The sequence below is a fragment of the Solanum lycopersicum genome, chromosome 2, assembly GCF_036512215.1.
Source record: "Solanum lycopersicum chromosome 2, SLM_r2.1".
In the NCBI taxonomy this organism is placed as follows: Eukaryota; Viridiplantae; Streptophyta; class Magnoliopsida; order Solanales; family Solanaceae; genus Solanum; species Solanum lycopersicum.
In genome coordinates, this window is record NC_090801.1 from 54465923 (window position 1) to 54490899 (window position 24977).

The window sequence follows — 24977 nt, forward strand, 5'->3', positions numbered from 1 at the left end:
TTTGTTTTTTAATTTAGGCATGTCATGTCTCTATATCTTGAGGAATTTATAGGAAATTTTCAAATAAATATTGTACAACATAAAATATTATGCCACATAATTTTATATAAAATGTGTTTGTACATAAATATGGGCTAAACACATCTTATATTGGATTATATACTATTACAATTTTAAAAAAAAAGGAATTAATGACGGATAAAATTTTATAGCTATATAACAAACGTCTCATGCTATTTAACTACAGAAAATTCAATTAGCTAGGAGCTATTTAACTACGGATTAGCCGTGGATTATTTACAAGTCATGTATTTTCTATTAGTATATGTGATTTAATTAGTTTCTCCCAAGTAAACATGAAGTTTAATTTCCCCTCTTCATTTGAAATTGTCTTAGTAAAATATAATAATGCGATAATAAATTTCAAAATTTTAATGAAGTAGTATTTAAATTGTTCCAAAATGACTTTATTATCTACAATTTGTTTTAGGAAATGAATGTGACATGAATATCCTAGTGAGAACTGCCGGCAATGCCGGCTCGCAAAACCTCAAAAACCAAATGAATTTGGATTTGGTCGCCGATTTGAATTGCGGTGCAATGATGGTACTGCTTCATTGTTAATCAGAAGTTTTGTAATCGAGATCTGAATATATTAAAAAGATATTTAATTTGAAATATCATTCTGAATGAGTCTTGTAATACTTGATCATGAATTTAATTACAATTCGAGATATTAAACGAATGAAAAAAATAAATTGAATTCGAAGTTAATAAAAATAAATAATTGATAGATGGGGAATTAAATAAGCTCACGAGAATTTCCACATATCTACACTACTTAGCCAGCAATAAAAACCATTTATTTATTTTTAGGTATATGAAAGTTGTGACTATTAGAAGAAGGCAGGCCATGACTTGGCAAAATCCAATAGTACCAACAATTAAAAGTGGGAAACACATATAAATTTATCGTTTCAATTTGTTCGTTTTATTTATTTTTTTAGTTAATTTAAAAGAAAATATCTCTCATTTTTTTAGAAAACTCGCATAATATATTTTATGTTTATATGATTAGATTATATTTTGAATTTGTGATAAGTTAAAATCAAAAAAATAAATCAAGAAAAGAATGTTACTAAAAAAAAAAGTCAAAGTAGAGTGCTTTTGTATTTAAGACAAACATGAGGAAGTTGGGAGCATAACTTTTTATTAATTTTGATTACTAAGTCAATATTTAATGCGCTACGAATTTGCTTTAGTTTTATATATTTTATTGGCAATTTCATTTTGTAGGCCAGACAATCGTACAAATATTTGAAGACAATCTAGATTACATTATGGCAGCCTGCTGCTTAGATTAATTAATTATCCTTGATTTCTTTCGCTAATTTTTCATATTATAATCAATAATCAACAGGTTTGACGCGATTTTTTAAAAAAATTCATAGAAGATAGACAAAAAAAATAGTAAATACTTATGCTTTTAGTAAATTAACTTTTCGTGTTCCTTGAGCAGATAAATTTATCGGTAAAAAATGGAATATCACTATTGGTATGACTCTTTTTTATATAATTGAAGATTTGGATCCACCATGTGCCTTTACTGGAAGTGTTTGTTAAGAGTTCTTATGATTTTGAGGAGAGGCCAAAATAAAGCTAAAAAGTGATTGTCTTTTCTCTTTTACTGTTTTTCACTTTTAAATGAAAGGTGGTGATGTCAAATCACTATGATTGTATCCTAATTTAATCAATTGTAGGAGTAATGACAATGGATTATGATTAATGACTCTGCTAAGCATTTTCAGAAAAAAACAGTAATTGTGCATTAATTTCCCAAGAACATGGGGGAGTTTTTAATGTGGAAACATGTTTTTCATTAAAGTCCACCCTCAAATAATTTCCATTTTGCATAAAGAAATGATATTGCAAATTCAGCCCAAACCAAAAAGAGTTTGTAGCCCAATACTATAAATGGATGGATCTCTAATTTTTTTTCTAATATAATTGTCTATGAGGAGGTTAGAGGTGTTGTGTAACGAACGTAAAATCCTACTAAATAGGGTCTAGAGAGGTAGCTGCAAGCTTTACCAGACTGTTTCTGAAAGACTCTCGGTATTAGATGAATTCTGGAACCTCGCTCCCTTCTTCCTTTTCTATTTCTTCTTCCCTCAGAAGATTTGGTTACACCCAACATTAGTAAAGCTATTAAACTTGGAACTCAACACACACCAACATAACCTTAGCACAACTCGTTCGTGACTTCGTGTGATCAAGTGTAAAACTATTTTTAGCAGGAGCTTAGTGTATCGAGTGAGCCTATTCGTAGAATGCAAAAACAAGTTCAAAGACTTGATTTTCCAATTGATTGCATTTATGAGAAATGTTGCATCCATATAAACATCAAAACTTTGTAACTCACAACATCAAAAATTACTAAAACTTTTCCAAATTAGTACAAAACAAAAAGACATGCTGTGAACTAGACAATTATAGAAGTTTTGGCTATAAATAGCAAATTGTAGCTCCAATCAAAACTTTGAATGATGAGCAAAAACCAAATTTCAAGATTCTTGATTTTGCAATGATTTCCATTTATGAGCTAATGCATCAACCACACCATCAAAGCTACCAAAATTTGAACTTACCACATCAATGCCAACACCCAAACTCTCAGCACCAGCAGCTGTAACAGGGCCATGAGCTGCCACCACCATTCTTGGACATCTCCTCCTCACCATTGACCAATCCAATCCAAATTCCTCCAAACTCTTCAACAAACCTTCCACTTCTCCAGTACTAGTAAACACAATTGCATCAAATCCACACTCTTCTTCACTCTTTGCCACCACATCCACAGCGCATGTCGCCCCTGCCCATCGCGTCTCATACGCGTCTAATCTCAATGGAATCCACCCCCTTTTCGATAAATCATCAAGGAATTTCGGCACAACAGGTGGTTCATTCAACCCAATCACTAATGGAACTGGGCATAACACTTTTCTTCCTTGACCTAATCCTAATGCCTCCACTAACCCAGATGGGGTTGCAACTGAAGGAACCAAAACTCGAATTCTTTCAGGGTTTTCACACATTTTTCGAATGAAATCTCGATCCAGAAGCTCAGCATCATTACCCAAAGCTGCAATTGTGAGAATTTCTCCATTTGGGGTTAATGGGGGTGTGGGGTTCATAGATAAAGCTTGTGAAAAAGCAGTAATCCCAGTTCTTGAAGTGAACGCTAGAGCTGAAAATTCTTCAAGAAACGAATTGGGTTCATCGATACCAGCTTGTGGGTTGAGGTAGTGATGAATGGAAGAGATTGTTTGTTCCGTAGATTCAACAATGACGGTAGGACACCAAAGGGGTGTCCATCCTTTGAGATGTATGAGTTCAGATAATCTTGGTGCGTAGTTTTGGGGAGTGGTAAAAGCGATGACACAGTTTCTTCTACTGTTTTCAGGGCTGGGAACTGGAAAAGGGAATAGCGGAGGATGCTGCATATTTTTACAACTATCATTGGCTTATCACCTTGGCATTCAGTTTTATCTATCTATCTATGTCAAGTAATGAATGGAGTAGAAGAAGGTCTTGTAAAATCTAGTAATTGTCAACACCATATTGGGGTAGTACAATTAATAATTTATCGTGTTGCATCATTGACTACTAGATCACATTCTTGGTGGGTGACTTTCACCTTATGTTTTTATCTATCAGTGGTTTCTCTTTAGAGGTTGACAAAAGAATACTGCAACTTTAAAACATGGTTCCATTATTACTATTTCTAGTAAAGATAAAGAATCTGTCTTGTCAGCAGCTAAAAGAAGGTTTGAGGGAAAATTCCACAATAATCAGTTTTCAAGAATTGATGTGAAATCTTTCATTTCAAAATGCAAAAAAATGCAGCTACAAGGATGATACTGGGAAAATATTACCCCGTGTCCTCAATTAAGGGGATGAGAAGTCTACCCTCAAACTAACAAAATCTTGAAATGAAAAGTTACAAGACCTTCAAAACAGATGCAACTTATGAATTTATCTTTGAATGCTTGGAAATTGCCTACTTTATTGCTCTGCCTTGGCATAAGATTTACTAAAATTCCTTAAGTTTTCCAAGGTAGTTCGGATTTGATCAGATATAGTCATGTACAGACATTTTTGTGCTGCTTCGTTCAATCCCCCGAGGATGTTTCTTGGCCACTGCCCACTGGAAGATGATGAATCCCGAGACTGAGATAGAGCCATCTCTCGCAGTTCAGGAAGGTTGAATTCCATTGGCTCACCAACAACTATTTTTATCTCCTGGTTCCATAAAGGGACTGGAGGTCTTCTCCCAAAAGCATAGTTCTCAGGCATAACCTGAAAATTGATCAAAGCACACAATGCATCACAATCCCAAGGATCAAATTTGAATTATATAAATAAACGCTGGTTCAATCTCATAATCAATACTTAATATGGATACGACGGATGCATGTGTGCATGTGTGCGTATTTTATCTCCTCAAAAATGGTTTGAGCATAAAGAAGAACAGAAGATTGTTAGACAGTCGCAGCATTTTGGCCACTCTTATTTTCTTTTCCTAGGATTGGACAGGAGGGAAAGGAGAAAGCAACTACGGTATTGGCTCAATTTATTGGTGAAGTTCACAAAAGAATCAATGAACTTCATAACAACAATGAAGCAGTGCCATAAATGCAACAGAGTGATTTTAAAACACTTTCGGAACTGCATAACCTCTATCCTCTAAGCTACACTACCTTATTCTTACGATAAAATTAGTACTGAAACACGTGAATTAAACAACCAATGTGAAATATATAACTAGACAGGTACTATAAATTACAGAATAACAATAATTCGAACATCCTAAGGCCTGCCTACACAACCGAAACCAAATGAATCCATTGTCCCTTGCTATTTAGGCATTAGCCCCATTGTTCGTTTCTGTGTGTGGACAGCTATCATTTCAAGAACCTACCTTTTCAAAACCATGATGGATAATTGGCAAGACAATTGGAGTCACGGGGGCACGAGCAATGAGACTGGCAGTTCCCCACTTCAATCGTCTTATAGGAGCATCTTCTTGACAGACCTTCCCTTCTGGAAATGTATGCAGCTGCCCATTTGGAAGTTGGTCTTTAGCCAAACATGTCATTTCAATTTAGCGGAAACTTAATAGGAAATGTTGACAAAATTATACATCATTCTCATGACTTCTGGATGAAATGGAGGTTATGTTAAGTGACACTGGATCATTTCAAATTCAATCCTCAATTCCAGAATAACATAATATCATATCATATGCATATCCATTTTAGTGTAACAAAATAACACCTAGAGCGTACTAAAAGATCAATTGACTAAGCATAAAAAAATTCACATTAACATCCATTACTAGATGAAAGAATACAAGGGTAAAAGGCGAATTACCCAGGCTCCTTCAGTCAAACGATCAAGAGCTTCGTTCATATGTTCTTGATATATTCCACCCCCTCTTGTTATTGGTATACATTTCCCTGCACATCTTCACAAAGTGAGTAGTAACCCCCACCAACAATTACATTCTGTATTAAATTGAGGAATTCATGTAGGCCTGCAAATGAAACCCAGAACCTCAAATCCCCTAATGCACATCAAATTAAGAGTCCTCTGTTTCACGTTTTGGCAAGGGAAATAAATAAGAAAATATAAAATTGACTGTTATACATGTCAGTGGAGAATAAACCACACAGTGACAGATCCAGATCTGAATGGTCAATACGGAAGCATGTTGAACAGAAGTATAGGTGCAGAAATGAATAATTGCTCGATATGGAAGCTTGCTCTACAAGAGGATGGATAATCTGAATAACCGCTCAGCATGAAAAGCTTAATATCCATGTGAATGGTACAGAAACCACAGGTGCGCATGCAGATTCGAGTAAGTGCTAACATGGAAATTTCAAGCTAAACCTAAGTCCTATTCCACCAAGATATCACCTTGAGTTTTGAGGCACTACTTCAGTTTATATAAGCATAGGTAGTTACACATTTTTATCACGATTATGCAGCTGATTCCAAAGACATTTATTGCATCATTCCTACACCCAAAAGCCCCTTCACTACTGAACCATTAAAAAGTAAATGATCTCCAAATATTCTCAAAGTTCTTGATAGAATATCTATGCAAGAACATGCTCTGTCCTTCCTAAGGGAACCTAATATTCTGCTTCAAAAATGCATGTCCACTGACAAAGCATAACTTGCATTTTGCTTTTCACTTTTGAACCCTACTATGATATGGAGTTCATTTTTGAGGAATAGTAAGGTTGTAAAATGACGCACTAGGATTATGCCAAAAATTACATACGGATCAGTTCCTTTACGATTACTGTAAGAAGCTGAGAAAACCTATCATCCTATTAACTGTATTTGACATCTTCTAGCCTACACCAAAATCCCAAAAGGGAAATAAATATATATTTCATAGTGTAAATATTCTCATAGGGAATGCATCTGCGATGAAAATACATGTCCACTTTCAAACATCTTTGGTTCCTCTCCTTCCAATTCACCCACCAAACACACTGAGGAATGGTCTACCATATATCCCACTGTGATATAAAGTTCGTACAAGTAATAAAAACACCAAAAGATAGGGCATGAAAATACAAGAACAGAAGTGTACCAGACCAACAGATTACACACCGATCCGGAAAAAGTATGACAATACTGTATTTTTAAAGCATATGTCTTCCGCTGCCAGTACCCATCGAGCCAGCTTTGCATCACAAATTGGAAAACCTTTGAATGCCCACATAACTGGGTCATCTAAACTGCAGTTAGAAACACAATAGGAAATAAGAGACATGACTACAACAATCAAAGTATTCGAGAAACTCACTCTATCAATGATTAAATCAACTATGCTTCAACCCCAAAATGGAATTTTTATATGAATCCTCTATACGCATACCAAATATCAGCAAAATATTTCTGTAATTCTTCGTCCGTTAAGCATTAAATTCAATAATAGCTAGTTTACCCAATAAACAATTTCACCAAATTTCTACTAACAAGTTTTTTCTGTCACAGGAAGCTCGTAATGAAGAGATAAAGTGACTTACGTGGACATGTGATTGCTGACGGTGAGGAGAGGAACGCCGGCTGGGCGGGATCGAACTAGCCGGATAAGGACGTCGCCGTTGTGCACGGTGGTGGTGTTCAATAGATTGGCCACCGCCTTAGCGAAAGTACCTATCGCCGTGATCACCACTTTCCGAGGTATACCCCCCAGGTGGTTTGCTCTCGCCGCCCATTCCATCGTCCGGCCACCCATTTCCCAAAAATTCCACACTGATGTCAAAGTCCGGCGGCATAAACTCCTTTCATTGGGCACCAAGTTATTACAGACTAATTAAGTATCAGAAATAGACACAATTGGTCCCTTATATTTGAGGATAAGTGCAAATATGAGCCATTTTGATAGATATGCAGTCCTATTTTTAAAAAAAAATGATTTTCTAATTCGATATTGGTATTAGATTCTGATAAATTTAGATTTGTGTTATGTAGGTCTCATTTTGTCTAGCAGCAGTATTTCGATTAGGTTTACTTATATACATAGAATACGGATCAAAATCTCTGATTAAGGGTTAAAACATCTTAATCTTTCCATCGAGATGTGAATTTAGAATTTGAAGACTTTGGATGTACCGATAGCGAATCTAGGATTTTATTTAAGAATTTTATTTAAGAATTTTATTTGTTTTAGTAACTTTTAAGTGTATTTTTGCTTTTAATTCGCGTATAACACACCTTTTTACTAATTAAATTAAATTAAATTAATGACACATATAATGGTTAAATAAATTTAAAGTGCTATTTTATTGAAAGTTAAGTACCTAATTAAAATTTCATGGAATAGAAAACTCTAGAGTTAATATAATGAGTCAAACATAAAATTTTTCCAAATCATTTCATATATTTCTAATTATGCAATTTCTAACTTTTTCTAGATATATTATTTCTCTTTAAATTATTTTAAAATTGAAAGAAAATTTTAAATAGGAAAAGGTTAAAATATATCTCTCAATTTTGATTTTTTAGTTGATTATATCCCTGCTATTAAAATAAAATTATTTATAACCTCACAGTTACTAATTTCACTATTTATACCCCTCAATTGACGGAAATTTCCAAATTAAATTAAATTAAATTAACCCAATTTTTTTTTAAAAAAATCCGTTCCTCAACTTAAACCCAATACCCAACCCGTCTAAAAACCTAACCCAATTAAGTTGGGTATTGAGTTTAAGTTGAGGAACGGGTTTTTTAAAAAAAATTAGGTTAATTTAATTTAATTTTGGGGATTTCAATTAATTGAGGGATATAAATAATGAAATTAGTAATGACAAGAGTATAAATAACTTTGTTTTAACGACAGAAATATAAAATTAAGAGTATTTTTAACTCTTTTATCTTTTTTAAAATCTAATCCAAAATTTTTATATTAAGAAAAATGTTGTTCCTTAAATTTGAAGGAAGTCATTAAAAATGGTGGGGACAAACATAAGGTGAGAAATTAACTACTCTGTCTGAACAAACACTTTCTTCTTCAAAGAAAATTCAACTAACCATTGGAGACTCCAAATGTGAACTCTTTACTCTTCTTTTTTTTTTTTTTCCATCTAAACGAAAAACCCTATCCACAATGCCCAACCCCACACTCAAAATTAGTCTAGGTTTTGCTATACAGTGAGAACAAGTGATGATGGCTGTTAAACTTCCGTTCCCTTTGTTTCTACTTTCTTGTTTTCTGCTTCACCTCTGTGCTTCTACTTCTGTAAGTAAAGAAAAGATTATAGTAATAACTTTTTATTTAGAGAAAAGGGTGTCTGAATATGTTGTCAGAATTCATTTTAGTGTGTGAATTTGGAGAAAGTTTTGATTTTTATTTTTTTGATTTTTTTTTCAGGTTTCTAATAAGACACAAGTAGTTTCCTCTGCTGGGAATCAAAGTCATGATGATGGTAATGTTTTGGAATTAATTAGATTATTGTTCTGTCTATTTTCTTTGAACTGATAGATTGGCTTGTGCTGATTAGATTAGAGCTCTTTTCAGAATCAGTAATGGAGTTGCATCTATAATCATCTTTTCAACTTAATGTTCAACTACTCTATGTTACTTTGTGTATAATATGTTGGGATTTCTTACTGGTGCTTCTTATGTAATGCGTGTATATCTATGTGCCAATTGCTTATTTAAACTAGCATAGTGAACTTTTGGATTTGAAGCAAATAAAGGATGACAAATACAATCTTGTTTATCAAGTTTCTATAGGTTTAAGGTCTACAAGTTCGGGTGTTTTGTGCCAAACTATCATTCATAAATCAAGATTTTGAAAACTACGTCACTTCCCAGCATCATTAAGCTCAGGCCATAAAAGACTGTCTTGCAACTAGTTATCCCACAAAAATAGAAGATGAACTTGCAACTATTTATTTATCAGCTTCCTACTTCTTCTTAAAAAATTAATTGACCAGCCTCTCATTTCCAGTTTGCAAAGTTATGGATTTCCATTCCTTCAAGACAGTTGTTCTTGGAATATTCTTAGAACAATATTCTATTTGACTGATCGATTATCCTTCTAAGAAATCCTGGTGGTCATAATCACCTGATTGAATTTTATTTTTTCGGTCGAGAAAGGAGCAGACGTAGATTCTGCTCATTTCATGCTTAAAGGCATGTTTAGGTTACTCTTAAAGTGAAACTTTGGTTCTATTTGAGGGAGATAACATATATGCTTTTATGGTGGATCAATGATGGCGTTGATGAATAATGTTGTCCAGTTCCTTTCCTATTGAGGAACTCCTCCCTTGGATTATATTAATACACTAGTTCAACTGGAACTTATTTGGACCTCTCAACGTGGTTTTCTTAGTGTATATTTTTTGTTTTTACCGGTCAAGTTATTATGTCTCATCTCTTTGGCACCGTTGTTTATTGTTTCGCAAGCAGGAAGATGTGATCCTGGTTGGTTTAACGGCCCAAAAGGGAAAAAGTGCTTCAAATATTATGCTACGTCTTTGCAATGGAATGAATCAGAGACTTACTGCAATGGTTTTGGAGGAAACCTGGCTGCCATAACATCTTCAGAAGAACTGAACTTTGTCCAGAAGCTCTGTGGCAATGATAGTAACGGATGCTGGGTTGGTGGAAGGAGCATCAATATCACAGCTGGGTTGGGTTGGAAATGGTCTGATAATGCTTCTAGCTGGAATGAGAGTATTGCTCCTAAGACAACTTTGGACTCAAGTTGCAAAAATTTCTCATGCTATGGCTTTAAGTCGGTGGATTTGTGTACATCGATAATCAGTGGTGCTATTATAGCTGAGAGATGCAATGTAACTCATGCTTCTATATGCACACTTGATGCTGGTAAGTGATTGCAGACCAATTTATCTCTAATAGTTTCTTTCACCCAGTGTAATTTTGAAAAGTAGTAGCAAAACTCTTTCCCTGATATAGTGTGGTTATAATATGTGATTAAAAACTTCATAGTCCCCTTTTTTTTCCCCACGAGAAGTGCATTTTAGCTAACCATTATACAGGCCTACATTGTTATCTGGATAAATCTATTACATTCCTTAATTGTTTTTTATATAATCTTCTAAATTTTACATTAGGGAGCAAGTGTCGCCATATGCGGTGCCACAGGGAGTATCTCATTATTCTTGCAGTTGTTAGTGGGTTGATCCTTTGCACTACTTTGGCTATTGTGATATGGCTTCTTGTATTTAGGCGAAGTAAAAGACGCAAAAGATCATTGCGTGCTTCATTAGCATTAGTTCCCCCGTCTTGGAAAATTTTCAGTCGTGATGAAGTAAAGTCCATGACAAAGAATTTCAGTGAAGCAAATCGTCTCCTTGGGGACGCCAAAACAGGTGGTACCTATAGTGGGCTTTTACCTGATGGTTCAAGGGTGGCTGTGAAAAGATTGAAGAGGTGCGGTATTCAGAGGAAGAAAGAGTTCTACTCTGAGATTGGAAGGGTTGCAAGACTTCATCATTCAAATCTGGTATCTATCAAAGGATGTTGCTATCATCATGGTGACCGCTATATTCTGTACGAGTTCATCATCAATGGACCCCTGGATAGGTGGCTACACCATATTCCTAGAGGAGGTAGGAGTTTGGACTGGAGCATGAGAATGAAGGTCGCCACCACCCTTGCTCAAGGGATTGCGTAAGTAGTGTTCCAACATTATCTTCATGTGCATTGTAGATTAGGAATAAATATTTTAACTCATCCTTGAGGTGTATTGATTTTAGTCAGAAATGTGAGTTTATTCTTTAAATTTTATCATACTTCCATTCTTAGTCATGAGTATGAACTCATATATACATGTTTAGGTTGATGTCCAATGAAGATGTTATTGTGGAAGTCAAACAAGGGTGAAAATAGATGATAAGAATGCATTATCTATATTGTTAAGAAAAAAAGGTATTATACCTGTCCTGCAATATTCCTTTGCCTATTTTCTTTTTTCTTCTCTAGATATTTCATTCAGAAGAAATTCAAATACTGCACATCTTGACCAAGATACTTCTTGTTAACATATAATGCAATTAATAAATGAAAGCCTTTTTGGTTTACAACATCAGTTCCAGTGCCATGTAGAATTCACTTCCTAGGGATCTACCTATCTGCTTTTCCTACTCCAGCTAGATCTTACCATTGTCAAACGTGTCTTTGCAGCACTGCCCTTCTGGCTTCTCGTGTTTTCTTTCAGGTTTGGGGTGGATCTTTCCTTTCTCAATTATCACATACTCGGTTAGGTCGCCCGTGTGTGTCTTTCAATTTAAATTGTTTAAGCAGGAAATCTCTTCATGAATCTCACTAAATATTGTAGGAAAGCTATGATTGATTTTCTATTCGGGGATTCATTATTAAGTATTATGACCCTATTTAGGTGACAGAATTGTTGAACTTTTATCTAGTGAATATTTCCTTGACATGGAAATTATGGCGAATAAATTTTTCAGGGGTTTGTGAGACTACTCAGACCTAACCCCCAACAACAAATATACATGGAAGAAATATTGAAGTGTACAAAAAGAAGCCAATATATTATCCAATTATTCACGATGAGATAGTGAAGTAATCAGCATAAGATAGACAAAACCTTAGGCTTATCTACATCACCAGGTTTAATATATGCAATGCATTATGTATGGTCCCTGGTAGTTTAACTTTTCATGGACTTCTTTATTAAGAGGTATTATTTTCCATAATTTATTCAGTGTAAGTTGAAAAATATAGGCCACTTGAGTAAGCTGGGTTCGTTTTATAATGTACATACTTTTAAAGATTTCAATAGTTTGCAAGTACTTTGTAATTTTTATATTCTACAAGGAATTCAGACAGAAGTGAGTGAGAAAAGATGAAATACTTGAGGAAATGGATACCAGCGACATCTTAGTAAGAAAATAAAAACTGCATATTACTGTCCTGTTGTCTTCATGAGTTTTTGTTCCAGTCTGGTTGTGTTATGGTTGTATTTTTAACCATGAAAGGTGGTGACAGTTTTAAGACTCTGTTTTGTGCCACTGTCTCAGCTATTGCATAAGAGGAAGTGAGAGTGGCCAAAAGCATGACATCGTTTGTTTGCTAATGTCTATGATGGCAGTTTCTTTGCTTATATTGTTTAGTGCTTACTTCCATCAAATGTGACAGGTTTCTTCATGACAAAATGAAGCCACAAGTTGTGCATAGGGATATCCGTGCAAGCAATGTCCTTCTTGACGAAGAATTTGGCGCCCATCTAATGGGAGTTGGTCTGTCTAAGTTTGTGCCATGGGAAATCATGCACGAGAGGAGAGTCATGGCAGGTGGTACTCATGGGTATCTTGCTCCGGAGTTTGTTTACAGAAATGAGCTTACTACAAAGAGTGACGTCTACAGCTTTGGAGTCCTCTTGCTTGAAATAATTAGTGGACGAAGACCAGCACAGGCAGTAGATTCTGTTGGATGGCAAAGTATATTTGAATGGGCCACGCCTCTGGTGCAAGCTCATCGATATGTTGAACTCTTGGATCCTCTCATATCATCTTCTTCCTCTTCTCAGATTCCTGAAGTTGGAGTCATCCAAAAAGTTGTTGATCTTGTTTATTCTTGTACACAACATGTACCATCAATGCGTCCGAGGATGTCACACGTCGTCCATCAGCTACAACAATTAGCTCAGCCTCCTATTGTAAAGTAAGTGGATAAGAGTTATAGATCAGCATTTCTTTTGACTGAAACCAGCCTGCAATCTTTTATCCTAGTTACAAGGGCTAACTGTATTAGGCATTTATTTTTTAAAACTTGCCAATGACATGCAAGGCCTTGAGCCTTGAACCAGTCCATGATGGTTTGAGATGTTATACAACAACTAATTTGTATTACCAAAGCCAGTATGTTTTCATCTGCTGCTGCTGCTTTGCATTGTTTACTTGTAACACCTATATTTCTATAATTTGTTTCTGTTTCCTGTGTTAAAACTATCACTATGCATTACAAATAATGTAATAAAATGTCCATGAAATTTTCATGAAATCTTGCTAAAGTTTTTCCAAATGGTCTTTCTACAAGACTTCATAAACTTTATTTTGAAGTTCTTTCCATTACAAATTATAGACACGTAATTTTTTATTGAACTTTAAGATACTATACTATTTTTAGTACATAAATATTGCTTTTATATATAAATTAGATATTTTTATTTTATTTAAAAAGATTCGAAAATAACAAAAAAAATTATTTTATTTTTAGTTTAATAAATAAGCTAGCATTTCTTATTTATAATTTATTATTAGCCACTCAATTTTTATTCGTTTAAAAGTATTTTATATTATATTATATTATAAAAAAAATGCACTAAACTACCCACTCACCATCCCCTATACACAAATATATACTACTACACCAAAAAAAACAAAAAAAAAATCAATCTACATTTACACGCACAAGAACAAAAAAATATTAGGAATCACTCCCAAATCAAAATTTTCAATTTTTATTTTATTCTTCTTTCAACAATAATTACACATTCATATATTTTCTTCTTTATCCATTATTTTCATATCAACGCAAATATGTATATCATTACAAATCATATACAAAAATATGGCGGACGTTCTAATCGAGGTTCGATCAAGGTTTTGCGGTATTCAATTTCATCTGACTCTTAATTTATTTATGGAATTTGATGTAATTATCATGATAGTTCTCATACACGTTTATTTTATTCGTAATTTGATTGAAATGAAGAATGTGTTAGAGAGTTGTATTTTTGTATGCTTTATTAAAGATTTTTGTTGTTTATTTTGTCCAATAAAAATTGAGACTTATTTTAGCAAATTTATCATTGTTTTGTTGGATTAATAAGAAATTACAATATGCATGCCTAATTTTGTCATTAACTTTAAGGTAAATAAAAATAAAAATATAATATGTGTTAGCTTAATTTTTACATTAACTTTAAGGGTGAATTAAAATAAAAGAATACAAGATAATTCAAAATTCATCTTGTATCTTAAAATTTTAGTATTTGATTTAATTTAATAATTTCTTATAACATTAGATGAATTTTAGGCATATTAAAAAATATTTGTTTCAATTAAGAATGCGATTACACATCTTTGTTGAGACACTAAAAGAAACTCAAGGATGCGGTAACACACCTTGGTCAAATTATTTTAATAATTAACTTCTATGTAATTTAAACCAAGAGGTGTAAATTGAGATTATTAGGCGTGATGAACTCGAGAGGGGAAGATAGTTATGTCTCTAAATGTCAAGATTGAGAATGCAGTTATGCATCTGGTTCAAGAATAATAGAAATTAAACATTAAAAATACGCAAACCATGGCATAGAGACACAAATTATCCAAAAATATATCCAAACGATAGTTAAAATAAGTATAAGTAAATTAACGCGATCGTGCTAGAATCACGAAAATCGAGGAATGCCTAATACTTCCCTCTCGGTCAACAGAATTCATTATCGAAATTTCTGATTCGCAGACCAAACAAAGAGTCATTTCCTTTTGATTAGAGATTAAACAAAACAGAGTGACACAAATTATAAACTTTTCTAAAATAAAGAACTTCAAAATATAGCAGTACTTTCTTTTTTCACCAGTTAGCCATTTCTCAAACAAAAAAAGCATCCGCAATGCGTAAACTCAAAGAGTTTAAACTACGAGCTAAACCAATTTTTGACACCATTAACCACTTACATAATTTTTCAACAAGTACTTAAATTTTTTCGAAAGTTTTAGCGAGGTTATTGGTTACTGTATGTTCTCATCATTGCATGTCATATCGCCGCTAACTCGAATCGAGACTTCTGATAAAAGGTAGTTCAAATTAAGTAACAGGTCAACTTGTTTTATTGCAAATATACATTCTCATTACTACAACTATAGAAATTGAATGGATACATATATATACAAAAATGGGATTATGAATAGCAAACTAGCCTACTAGTTTGCATTGCAAAATGCCAACAATTACAAGAGTGTCTCCAAAAATGCAAGGACAGCCATTCCAGCTGCCCAAACATCATCATCCAATACATGTTCTGCTGGAGAATGGCTGATGCCTCCGCGACAACGCACAAATAGCATTCCCACCTATCGAAAAGTAGTCAATCTTTAGTAAAAATAAGAAGGAAAATTACATTCAAGTGTCAATGAACCAGGTTAAAACTTTGAAACACCTATATAGGATGTAATAGTATAGGTGCACAAGGTGGCTTGGATAAGAAAACGAAAAAAGATCACGTCTGGAGTAGTAAAATACAAGGTTTGAGTATAACTCACCTTGGTTAGATGAGACATGGCCATTGCATCATGTCCTGCTCCACTCATCAGTACAGGAACATCACCTGGATCCTCATCAGTTATTCTTTTCAAAGCAGTATAAGATGCAGATTTTAGCTGTCTACTCAGGCTAGGATCGCAAACCACAGCATTTGCATCATGCTAAATCAACAAGACAAGCGTTAGTCATGAACATGCATCAGAATTCGCTACATATGATCTAAGAATCTCTCACCTTTCTCTCAACGTTACAGAAGACAGAACGCCTATCACACATATGGTAGAGTCTATTAGAGAATTCATAAATTATAGCTTCTCGTCCTAAGTCATCCATCGCACGTACATCTACGGTGAATGTGACCTGCAATAAATGCACATGTAGTAATGAACATTCTAGAAATTGGAGTACTTACCCTGTATGAATAACAAACAACAATATGTAACTTGTGTGTCAGCAGTTTAAGGAGAGCTTGCCTGGCCTGGAATGACATTACTTGCACTTGGCCAAGTTGATATCTCTCCAACAGTACAGACCAGAGATCCTGCAAGAGATTCCACTGTTGAAGATGTGCATTGACCATCATATGACAGATAATAGTCAGGTTGTTTACAAAGACTTTCCAGAAATACAATTAGTTCAGCAGCTGCAACCATAGGATCCTGTCGCATATTCATGGGTACTGTCCCTGCATGTCCTTGTGTGCCTTTCACTGTCACCTGCAATGCTTAATTCAAAAGTCTGGTCAAGCAAGCATTACTTAAACCAAATTTATAAGCGGCAGTGTACACCAAAGGAGATTTTAGTCGTGACAAGTGGAAGTAGCCAAGCTGTAGATTGTGCCAACAACACATTTCCCAGGGAGATAATTTTCTCACCCTTTAGAGCTCTGACTTAACTATTCCTCTCTTACTGATCAATTGATTTATTGCCCAAGGGCTTGAAATATGTTTCTTGAATTTATTAATTGCAATCTTTAGAATTTAGCTTCAATGCACCAAAGTAAGATCCAATTCTCCCATAATAAGGATCAAGATTCCAACTTGGAGTTCAATCAAGCAAAGTGGTACATACATCATATAAGTACTTCTCTACTTTGTAACGCCATATCATCACAAAGACGAAAACTACTTGAAAATGTGCTCCTACTAAGTTACATTAAAAAACTTAGAATAGAAGTAGACGACTTCTGCTGTAGAAAATTCAGACTATCTTTGATGCTGCGATCACATAAAGCAGCCGAGAGGCGGTAGGATAAGAATACACACCTTCAATCTTGTCTGCCCTGCAATGCCTTTTACTGAACCAAGAGGGAGACCGACATTCTCCAGTACAGGTCCCTGTTCAATGTGAACCTGCAAAAGACCATTATAATAAGATTTATCATCAGCAACTACATTACCTGGGATCTTATGAAGTAGTTAGTGACTTTGATATGGTATATAGAGAACTATTATTGACCTCAACATAGCCCCAAACAGATTCTGGTTCATATTTGAGCTGCAAAAGGTTTTCTTCTGTAGTCTCTATAGAACTTGCTCTCAGAGCACCTTGCACTGTCACACCACTGAAACACTTGCACATTAGTATACTGTGACACAGTAGCTATACGAACAAAGACAAGCTTTTGGGTTAGCCATACAAACTTCTTATCATGTACTTGCAACGCTGAAACTGGTAATATGCCAGCAATAGCTGCACTACCCAAGAAGGTTGACTGAAACCTTACTCCCTCCTCATCACTAAATGCGATTACCTGCAAAATAGTACATAAGAAATTTGCAATTTTTAATACTAAAAAGCAGGAGAAACAAAATATTTTATGATATGATATCAACTCAAAATAAAAAAGATGGAAGGAATACAAAGGAGAGTTGACAGCAATTACACATTGAGCCACTGGACTACTACTTGTGCTGTAAAACTTGCTACAACTTCTCCTTAAACAACTTTATTTTGTCATTGCACATTAAGTATATTCTTTCTGACTCCTGATAATCCTGCTACCACAAATGATGACTGGTGATATAAAATTACTTAAGTGCTTATGCCAATATTTAGATCATAGACAGACTGGTGCAAAAGTGTGATAGTCTCCCCTAGAAGGTCTACTATTTTAGATTCTAAACAGACAGGATTATTTGTTAGATATAACTCAATTCTCCCCTAGAAGGTCTAGTTATGTCAAGTACATGAAAATAAGGAACGTAAACTCAAATTTGCATGTTCAAGGTTATAGCATTTCAAAGAGGACATGACATACCATTTGAAGCTAGGGTTAGATGGGCAAGAGGGTGAAATTACAAAGCTCATTAGTGAGTTCATACATCTCAAAGCTGAAAGACAAGGAGATAAGAAAAAGAGATGAAAGATGCGAGAAGAGGGAGAAGTAAAACCAGGGAACATTAATACATACTCCAAAACTCTAATAGATGGATTTGATATTGTCCGTGCGCAGGTTACAACTATGTCAGCAAGAATCAACTCGAATGTTGTGATAATATTTTTTAAGTGTATTACCGTAGGATTCTATTTGATCATAATGATAATTTCTTTTGGTAATACCATAGGATTATTTGTGCACTCTCTTGCATGTTGCTCGGACTCTCCAATAATGCTGCACTCATGTCAGATCCTTAAAAAATGTCCTGTTTTTGAAGGATGACATGAACCTAGCGGTTTACTTAAGAGTCCAAGCAACATAGTTCTCTTGTACTTTAGCTCCCAAGTTCCTCTCATCGGTCAACAATTTAGTTATCTAGCAACATGAGGCAGATGTGGACCTAACTGTTTGCATGTTCATAATTGTGAACAAATATATACCATGAAAAGAGAGATAGCATAATGATAGAAACCCCAGGTAGTAAGGATTTATCTAACTCATTATTCAGATATCAGCATACTAGACTATGTTGGTCAAGTCAGAGACGTACCAAGTATTAACCCCATTTACCATCCACTTTCATCGCCTCATATGCAAAACACATTTTTAATGGAGCTTGCAACCACAAACATAAGCCTCTTCAAGGATTGGTTTTAAGTGTAAACCCAAAACAAAATTGGAACAGTCTGAGACTTAGCAGTCGACACCAGAACATAGCCAAAATTTAAATGGGAAAGCTCATGACTAGTGCCTGAACTTTCTGGAGTTAGAGTTAAAGAGCAATTACTTTTTGGACTTCAGATTGAGCAGTTCCGCTAACGGATTTTGTCTTTAGGAGACACAAATAAAGTACAGTGCCCCCACTCCTTAAAAATGCATTACTAGTGTGATTGAAAAAGAAAAATGAACTTCTGGTTGCAACAAAGAATAACAGGACAGAAAACATGAAAGACGATTGACATTCCAGGCTAACATGTTTTATGTGTCTCACCTCAACTGGCCGCCGGAGTTTACCCAACCTTCCAGAGGAATTCAGTGCCTTCAATGCAGATATTGCACAAATTATGCCCAATGAACCATCAAAGAATCCAGCATCAATAACTGTATCCTGTTGAAATACAAAATATTTAATGGCAGGTCCTTCTGCAGCATCTTGAACTAGTAATGCTGTGAAGTTAAGCAAATCTACTATCAGAAGAAGATGTAAGTAATCAATGCTTCACCAAATGAGAGCCAATTAACAAAGCCTTTTCACTTGGATTAATTCCTTCAGCCCGACCATGGACATTGCCCATTTGGTCCACCCACCTGGAACCAGGAGTGCTCTCAATTAAGTTTCTGAAGCATTAAAAATACTGTAAGATAAGTTGAAAACATACGTTTTCAAGCCTGCATCTTCCATCCATGCACGAAGAAGATTTCCTGCTCTGACCGATGCAGGGCTCTGGAAGGTCCTCTCTAGGTAGCCATTTGCATCACTTACCTGTCACACAACACAACAAATTTGTTAAATCAACACAACAAATTCATTATTCATTGATGCATAATGAATTGTACACTAAGAAAGATAAAAACTCAGTTAAGATACAAGAAAAAAATGCTTCCCGGGAAATTTGACTTCCACTAATAATGATTAGATTAAAGTAGTTTGTCTTGCTTTGATACCTTTCCAAGCTCATTAAGTCTTCCTACAGCTTCCTCCTTGAGGATTTCAGGGAAAAGATCATACTTTATGCCTTCTGTATTTTCAGCACCTAATCATCACAAAGAGCACCACATTATTACAGATTTTAGGTATTTAGCATAAAAAGAGCAACTGAATCAAGGGGGATGGGGGGACGGATGAATCTTGTTTAGTGAGATGAATGGAACAGTTCATTGCGATAAAGAACACAACATTTGGGTTTTTTAAAGAATCATTGTTTATAGAACTTCACATTGGAAAACAATCAAACTAATGAAAGAAACAGAATCATAGCTGTGTACATCATATAATGTTACAGTTCAAGACGAAACAAATTGAAAATGGCATGAATATACAAACTAGTGAGAACTTAAAGGAGCTAATTTTTCCATCTTGACAATCACTAATTAATTCTTATGAAACAGCTAGTATAACTTCAACCTATGTAGCTCGGACTCTCCAAAACTCTTTCCCCATCCGTATCGAACCCTTAAAAAATACACTACTTTTAGACTATCCAATACGCGTAGACATTTTTAAAGATTCCGAACAAAACATAGATTTCAAGAACACAAAGAACCAGCTACCTAAGAAAAACAGGTCACAATATAATTCCATTTTCACAATAAAGAAACCATCTTTTTTTCTAAATAGAATCAAATCAACACATAAACTTCAAAGACCTAGTAAAGTCAGACAGAATATACTTCAACTTTTACACGCAAGCTTTCCACCTGGAAGAAAAAAAAAAGTACAAATACTTGCAAAATCATCACATTTCCAAAGATCCTAACAGAAACATTAAAAGGGTTCATTCATTACCCAAAAGGGTGTAAAAAAAATCAAAACTTTACATGTGAAGAACACAAATAATTACCAAATGATGTGTTAGCCATGGCGAACAAAGGTGAAAGAAGAAGAATGAAGGATAAGATTGACATAGATTTCATCATGATTGCATGGGGAACTGGAAATGAGAATGTAATAGAAGGAGGAGGCGCCGCCATGGCTGCTTGCTGCAAAGGCTTATAAAAGCAAGCGAACAACGCCACGGCACTCCAAAATTGGAATGAGAGAAGATAAAATGAACTTAGATCGTCGAAATCCAATACAGACCACTACTATATACTCAACTATTTACAACCTAGCAATTTTTTCACCGCAATAAAATGATAAGTATTCTTGTTATTTATTTATTTAATACGATATATTTATAGTAACAAATATTTTAAAAGGTTGTAATGTTGGTTTCATATTTGATTTGGATTTTTTCAATAGGAAATTATTTTTGTTAAAAATATGATACAAATTTAATTGAATTTTTATATAAATATCGAATTTCGACGAGAGGGAAAAATAATATTACTTACCACCTTGTTATTTGTTCGTGACTCGTGAAGGCTTTATTTGGCTTTTCTTTTTTTTTTCTTTTGACGATGTGGGTCCAAAATTGGACACGGACCCCAAAAAGATGCTGTGGGTCCCAATAAATATTCATCCTATTATTTATATTAATAATTAATTTTTAATATATAGACTGTTTCGTCATTGCTTTGTCTCAATCTTCGAGGATATAATACGTACTTTTCATGTTAATTATTTCTTAATTCGATTTCTCTTTCGTCTTTTATTATATTTTTAATTTATTAATATTAAATTAATATTTTCAAAAATATAGGAAATAAATATCAATATTTTATTAATTAATTAATATATTTTTTAAAATCTGTGTCAAGTCAAAATTTATATAACAAGTAAAAAATTGATAAAAAATATTTAATTTATTTAGTATTTTAAAAATATATTTTTATTTTTATTTATTACATTAAGTTTAAACATATATAGAAAAAAATTATATCTTATTTTGAGGTTAAATTTTTCTCAATTATAATAAGATAATATATTTTTAGAATGACCTAAAAATGATGCCACATAAATAAGATAGAAGAGATAAATGATATGAATATTATAATAAAATATTAATATTATATTTTCTTTTAAATAGTGTCTAAAGTACAAAATGAATCAAAAAAAAAAATCAATATAGGCAGAATTGCAAGAAAATCTTTTTTTTAATATAAATTTTAGTATTATTTTTAAAATAATATTTGCTCACATACAATTTTAACTTTTAAATATTATCATATATTTTTTCATTCAAGCTCGTGATTTGTGAAATTGAAAGATTATCTTCACTTAATTTCATAACGCTTGCCTATTGCAAGTGTCGGTTGCATTTTTATACTCCAAAGTCCAAACTAGCTCAAGAAAAGCATAATATTTTTACCATACATATTTAAAATGTCAAAAAAAAAATAAATAGTAACAGCTACTTGCTAAAATAACACTTCATATCGATTAAAATAGTAAAGAGGGACAAACTTCCAAAAAAATAAAATAAAAGAGGTCACTTTTATTTGGGTTGTATAAGTGGTATATAAACGTTTCTATAATATATATGGAAAAGACACAGGATAGAGCAGTATGAAAATACCTGCCAGTTTTTTATATATATATATATATATATATATATATAATATACTCCCTCCGTTTAAAAAAAATGTTTCTATTTTCTTTTTAATTTGTTTAAAAAGAATGACCCCTTTTCTTTTTTGGTAACACTTACACTTTAATTTTCCACGTAGCATGTTTAAGACCACAAGATTAAGGGCATTTTGATACATTTGATGTAACTTTAATCTAGAACTATAAGATTAAAAAATCTTCATACTGTTCTTAGACTCCGTTCCAAATCAAACTAAGTCATTCTTTTTGAAACGGAGATAGTATATAATTGAAAAAATAGATGCACAAGTCCTAAGTGACAATTTGTAGTCCTACATATGACATCATAAGGTTTGAAAACCATTCCATTGGGAGTTCCATCATTCAGACGGACAAGACAGATGGCGAGGCAAGAAGCCCCGCAAACGCAATTCAATAGGGAAGTGCATTATGCTACGTAGAACGTGTATGTCTACTTATTTAATTTTAAATAAATATAAATATCTATTCGTGCACATCTTAATCTTGGAGGACATAGATGTCTGTTAAGATTAAGTTAAAGAACACCTTTACGTATTATGTCTTCATTTGATTTATTGAAATAAAAAAAAATCAACATTACGTGCTTTTAAATCTTTGTTGAACTTCAAATATTTACTTTTCTCAATGTTTGGGCTTTCGTTGGCTGTGTACATTCAACATTCAATAGGTTTAATGACGGAAGGCCCATTACTTACGGCCCAACTTGATGAGCTGTTTTTGGCTGAATTATAAGGCCCAACCTGTCAAAGCCCAACAAATAAAACTATATATAATTGATCATGGAATCTAGGGTTTAGAACATTGCCTATGAGAGATCAGAGCGAGCTAATGAAACAATGGCGCTCTAGTTCCGTTGCGGGCATATACTGATTATCAGTCCTTTCTTCATCTATGCAATTGTATTTTACTGATCGATTGCTTCTGTAGAGAAAGGTCTCACATTTCCTTTGTATTTCTATTTTTTTTTTACAATTCTACGGCCGATCCAAATGATTTCCTTAAACATGTGTGGGAATTCAATTTCAATTAGGGCAGAGTCTCATCGTCCCTTCATCGTGCTTGATCTTCATCCTCTTTTTACTTCACATATTCTGCCCTACATTTGAGCTTCAGATTTTAAACACTCAATTAGGTTAATCGACAATCTGTTAATTTTTTCACTCTAATTTTTTGTTTTGGCTGCATGAATATTAACTAAACTAATTAGACTGTTTTTGTTAATTTGAAGCTACCAAATATGAAATACGGCCATTTATAACTAATAGATTTAGTTTTTCTGATTTCTAGAAAAATATTCTTAATTAACCAAACTAATTTGTTTTCAAAATTTTCTAATGGTTGACTAATTAACCTAATTTTTTTAATAAAACGTCGTCCATGTTAATTTGATTTTGAAACTCTTAACCAATCACCTATTTACATTTTAGAGCCTCTCTTTAGATTGATTTATTTCAATATTTCTAGTATTTTGAAACAAAAAAGTTAAATTAAATGTAAAAGCTACGTTGTACGACCCATTTAGATTAGTTTTAAAAAGGCAATTGTGTCGGTTTTGGGTACAAGTATCCTCTCGCTTAATGGCTGGAGGCAGGAAATAGCAGGAACCTGAAAAAGCAGGAAAGGATAGACCTAATTTGATTTCGAACGAAATTTAAGTAAAGAAATATAATATTTTAATTTTGTGATTCTAAATTAAAATTATGTTAAATATATAAAAATATTTTTTAATGATTTAGTTTTAAACATGTAGTTAAAGTTTAAAGTATTTTCAAAAGAAAAGGGTCATTCTTGTTTGAACTTACTAAAATGGAAATTATTTTTGCGAACTTACTAAAAAGAAAATTATTTTTGCAACAAATTAAAAAGAAAATGAGGATATTTTTTTAAGTGGTCATTTATCTTAAAAATAAGTAAGTTATATGTTAGATAAAAGTGCACTTGAAAAGAAAGTTATTGATGTATTTTGCAAAGAGGAAGTACATCATTACCCAATTAAATTTATATTTTTTTTTCAAGTAGACGCCTTAAGTTTGTGGGGGTCATATCACTCCACGAAATAATTTAAATTCATAATAAATACATCATTTTGATCCATTTTCATAACAATTATAATTACACAAGCGCGTGAAAGGTTAAACTTGCAGCCCCAAATCAATGGAAAACTTACATATGACATTGTTAGATCAAAGTGAAAAGAGACCCATGTTTCTTCTTCGCCAAATCACCATTAATGGCTATTGAGAGCTTTTCTCAACAGCAAAAGTTGGTTGGTTCTTTACTACGCAAAGCGAATTTCTGTACTATATTCTCTATCATCAAGTTCTAGTAATCCATCTTAAGGCGTTTTATTAGAAAAATCAACTCAATATCATCAAATCTAGTCTTGATTTTGAAATACCCACACAGCTAAAAAAGATTCAACTAATTTTTGGGGAAAAAAATTGAAATCAAACACTAAACTAAAAAATAGCTTACAAAACTTATATAAATATATATTTACTACGAAATAA

The 24977-nt window shown here is 33.5% G+C and overlaps 4 protein-coding genes across 6 annotated transcripts; 1 reads left to right on the plus strand and 3 right to left on the minus strand.

The window, feature by feature from the left end:
* Nucleotides 1–2356: 2356 nt before the first annotated feature.
* LOC101267674 (uncharacterized) lies at nt 2357–3503 on the minus strand. The gene has a single exon (XM_004233226.5). The coding sequence runs from the start codon at nt 3501–3503 to the stop codon at nt 2565–2567; it is 939 nt and encodes a 312-aa protein (XP_004233274.1). The 3' UTR covers nt 2357–2564.
* LOC101267193 (N-acylphosphatidylethanolamine synthase) lies at nt 2357–7410 on the minus strand. 2 transcript variants are annotated; one of them, XM_004233224.4, is made up of 5 exons: nt 7110–7409; nt 6691–6818; nt 5434–5519; nt 4982–5119; nt 3856–4359 (listed from the first exon to the last, which is right to left on the minus strand). In XM_004233224.4, exons 1-5 carry the CDS (start codon nt 7319–7321, stop codon nt 4066–4068), a joined length of 858 nt encoding a protein of 285 aa, XP_004233272.1. In that variant the 5' UTR covers nt 7322–7409; the 3' UTR covers nt 3856–4065. The 2 variants fall into 2 exon arrangements, with proteins under 2 accessions (XP_004233273.1, XP_004233272.1); XM_004233225.5 differs by lacking the exon at nt 4982–5119 and having other exon boundaries at nt 2357–4359; nt 7110–7410.
* A 1111-nt stretch (nt 7411–8521) lies between these two features.
* On the plus strand, nt 8522–13585 carry LOC101266897 (C-type lectin receptor-like tyrosine-protein kinase At1g52310). Of its 2 annotated transcripts, none has more exons than XM_010318749.4 (5): nt 8522–8827; nt 8960–9014; nt 10001–10423; nt 10672–11230; nt 12722–13585. In XM_010318749.4, exons 1-5 carry the CDS (start codon nt 8753–8755, stop codon nt 13248–13250), a joined length of 1641 nt encoding a protein of 546 aa, XP_010317051.1. In that variant the 5' UTR covers nt 8522–8752; the 3' UTR covers nt 13251–13585. The 2 variants fall into 2 exon arrangements, with proteins under 2 accessions (XP_010317051.1, XP_004233271.1); XM_004233223.4 differs by having other exon boundaries at nt 10004–10423.
* A 1793-nt stretch (nt 13586–15378) lies between these two features.
* On the minus strand, nt 15379–21248 carry LOC101266592 (allantoate deiminase 2). The gene is made up of 12 exons (XM_004233222.4): nt 20798–21248; nt 19902–19990; nt 19616–19719; nt 19460–19544; nt 19228–19344; nt 17500–17609; nt 17315–17420; nt 17122–17208; nt 16330–16572; nt 16091–16216; nt 15856–16017; nt 15379–15666 (listed from the first exon to the last, which is right to left on the minus strand). The coding sequence occupies exons 1-12, from the start codon at nt 20925–20927 to the stop codon at nt 15544–15546; spliced, it is 1482 nt and encodes a 493-aa protein (XP_004233270.1). The 5' UTR covers nt 20928–21248; the 3' UTR covers nt 15379–15543.
* Nucleotides 21249–24977: the final 3729 nt, after the last annotated feature.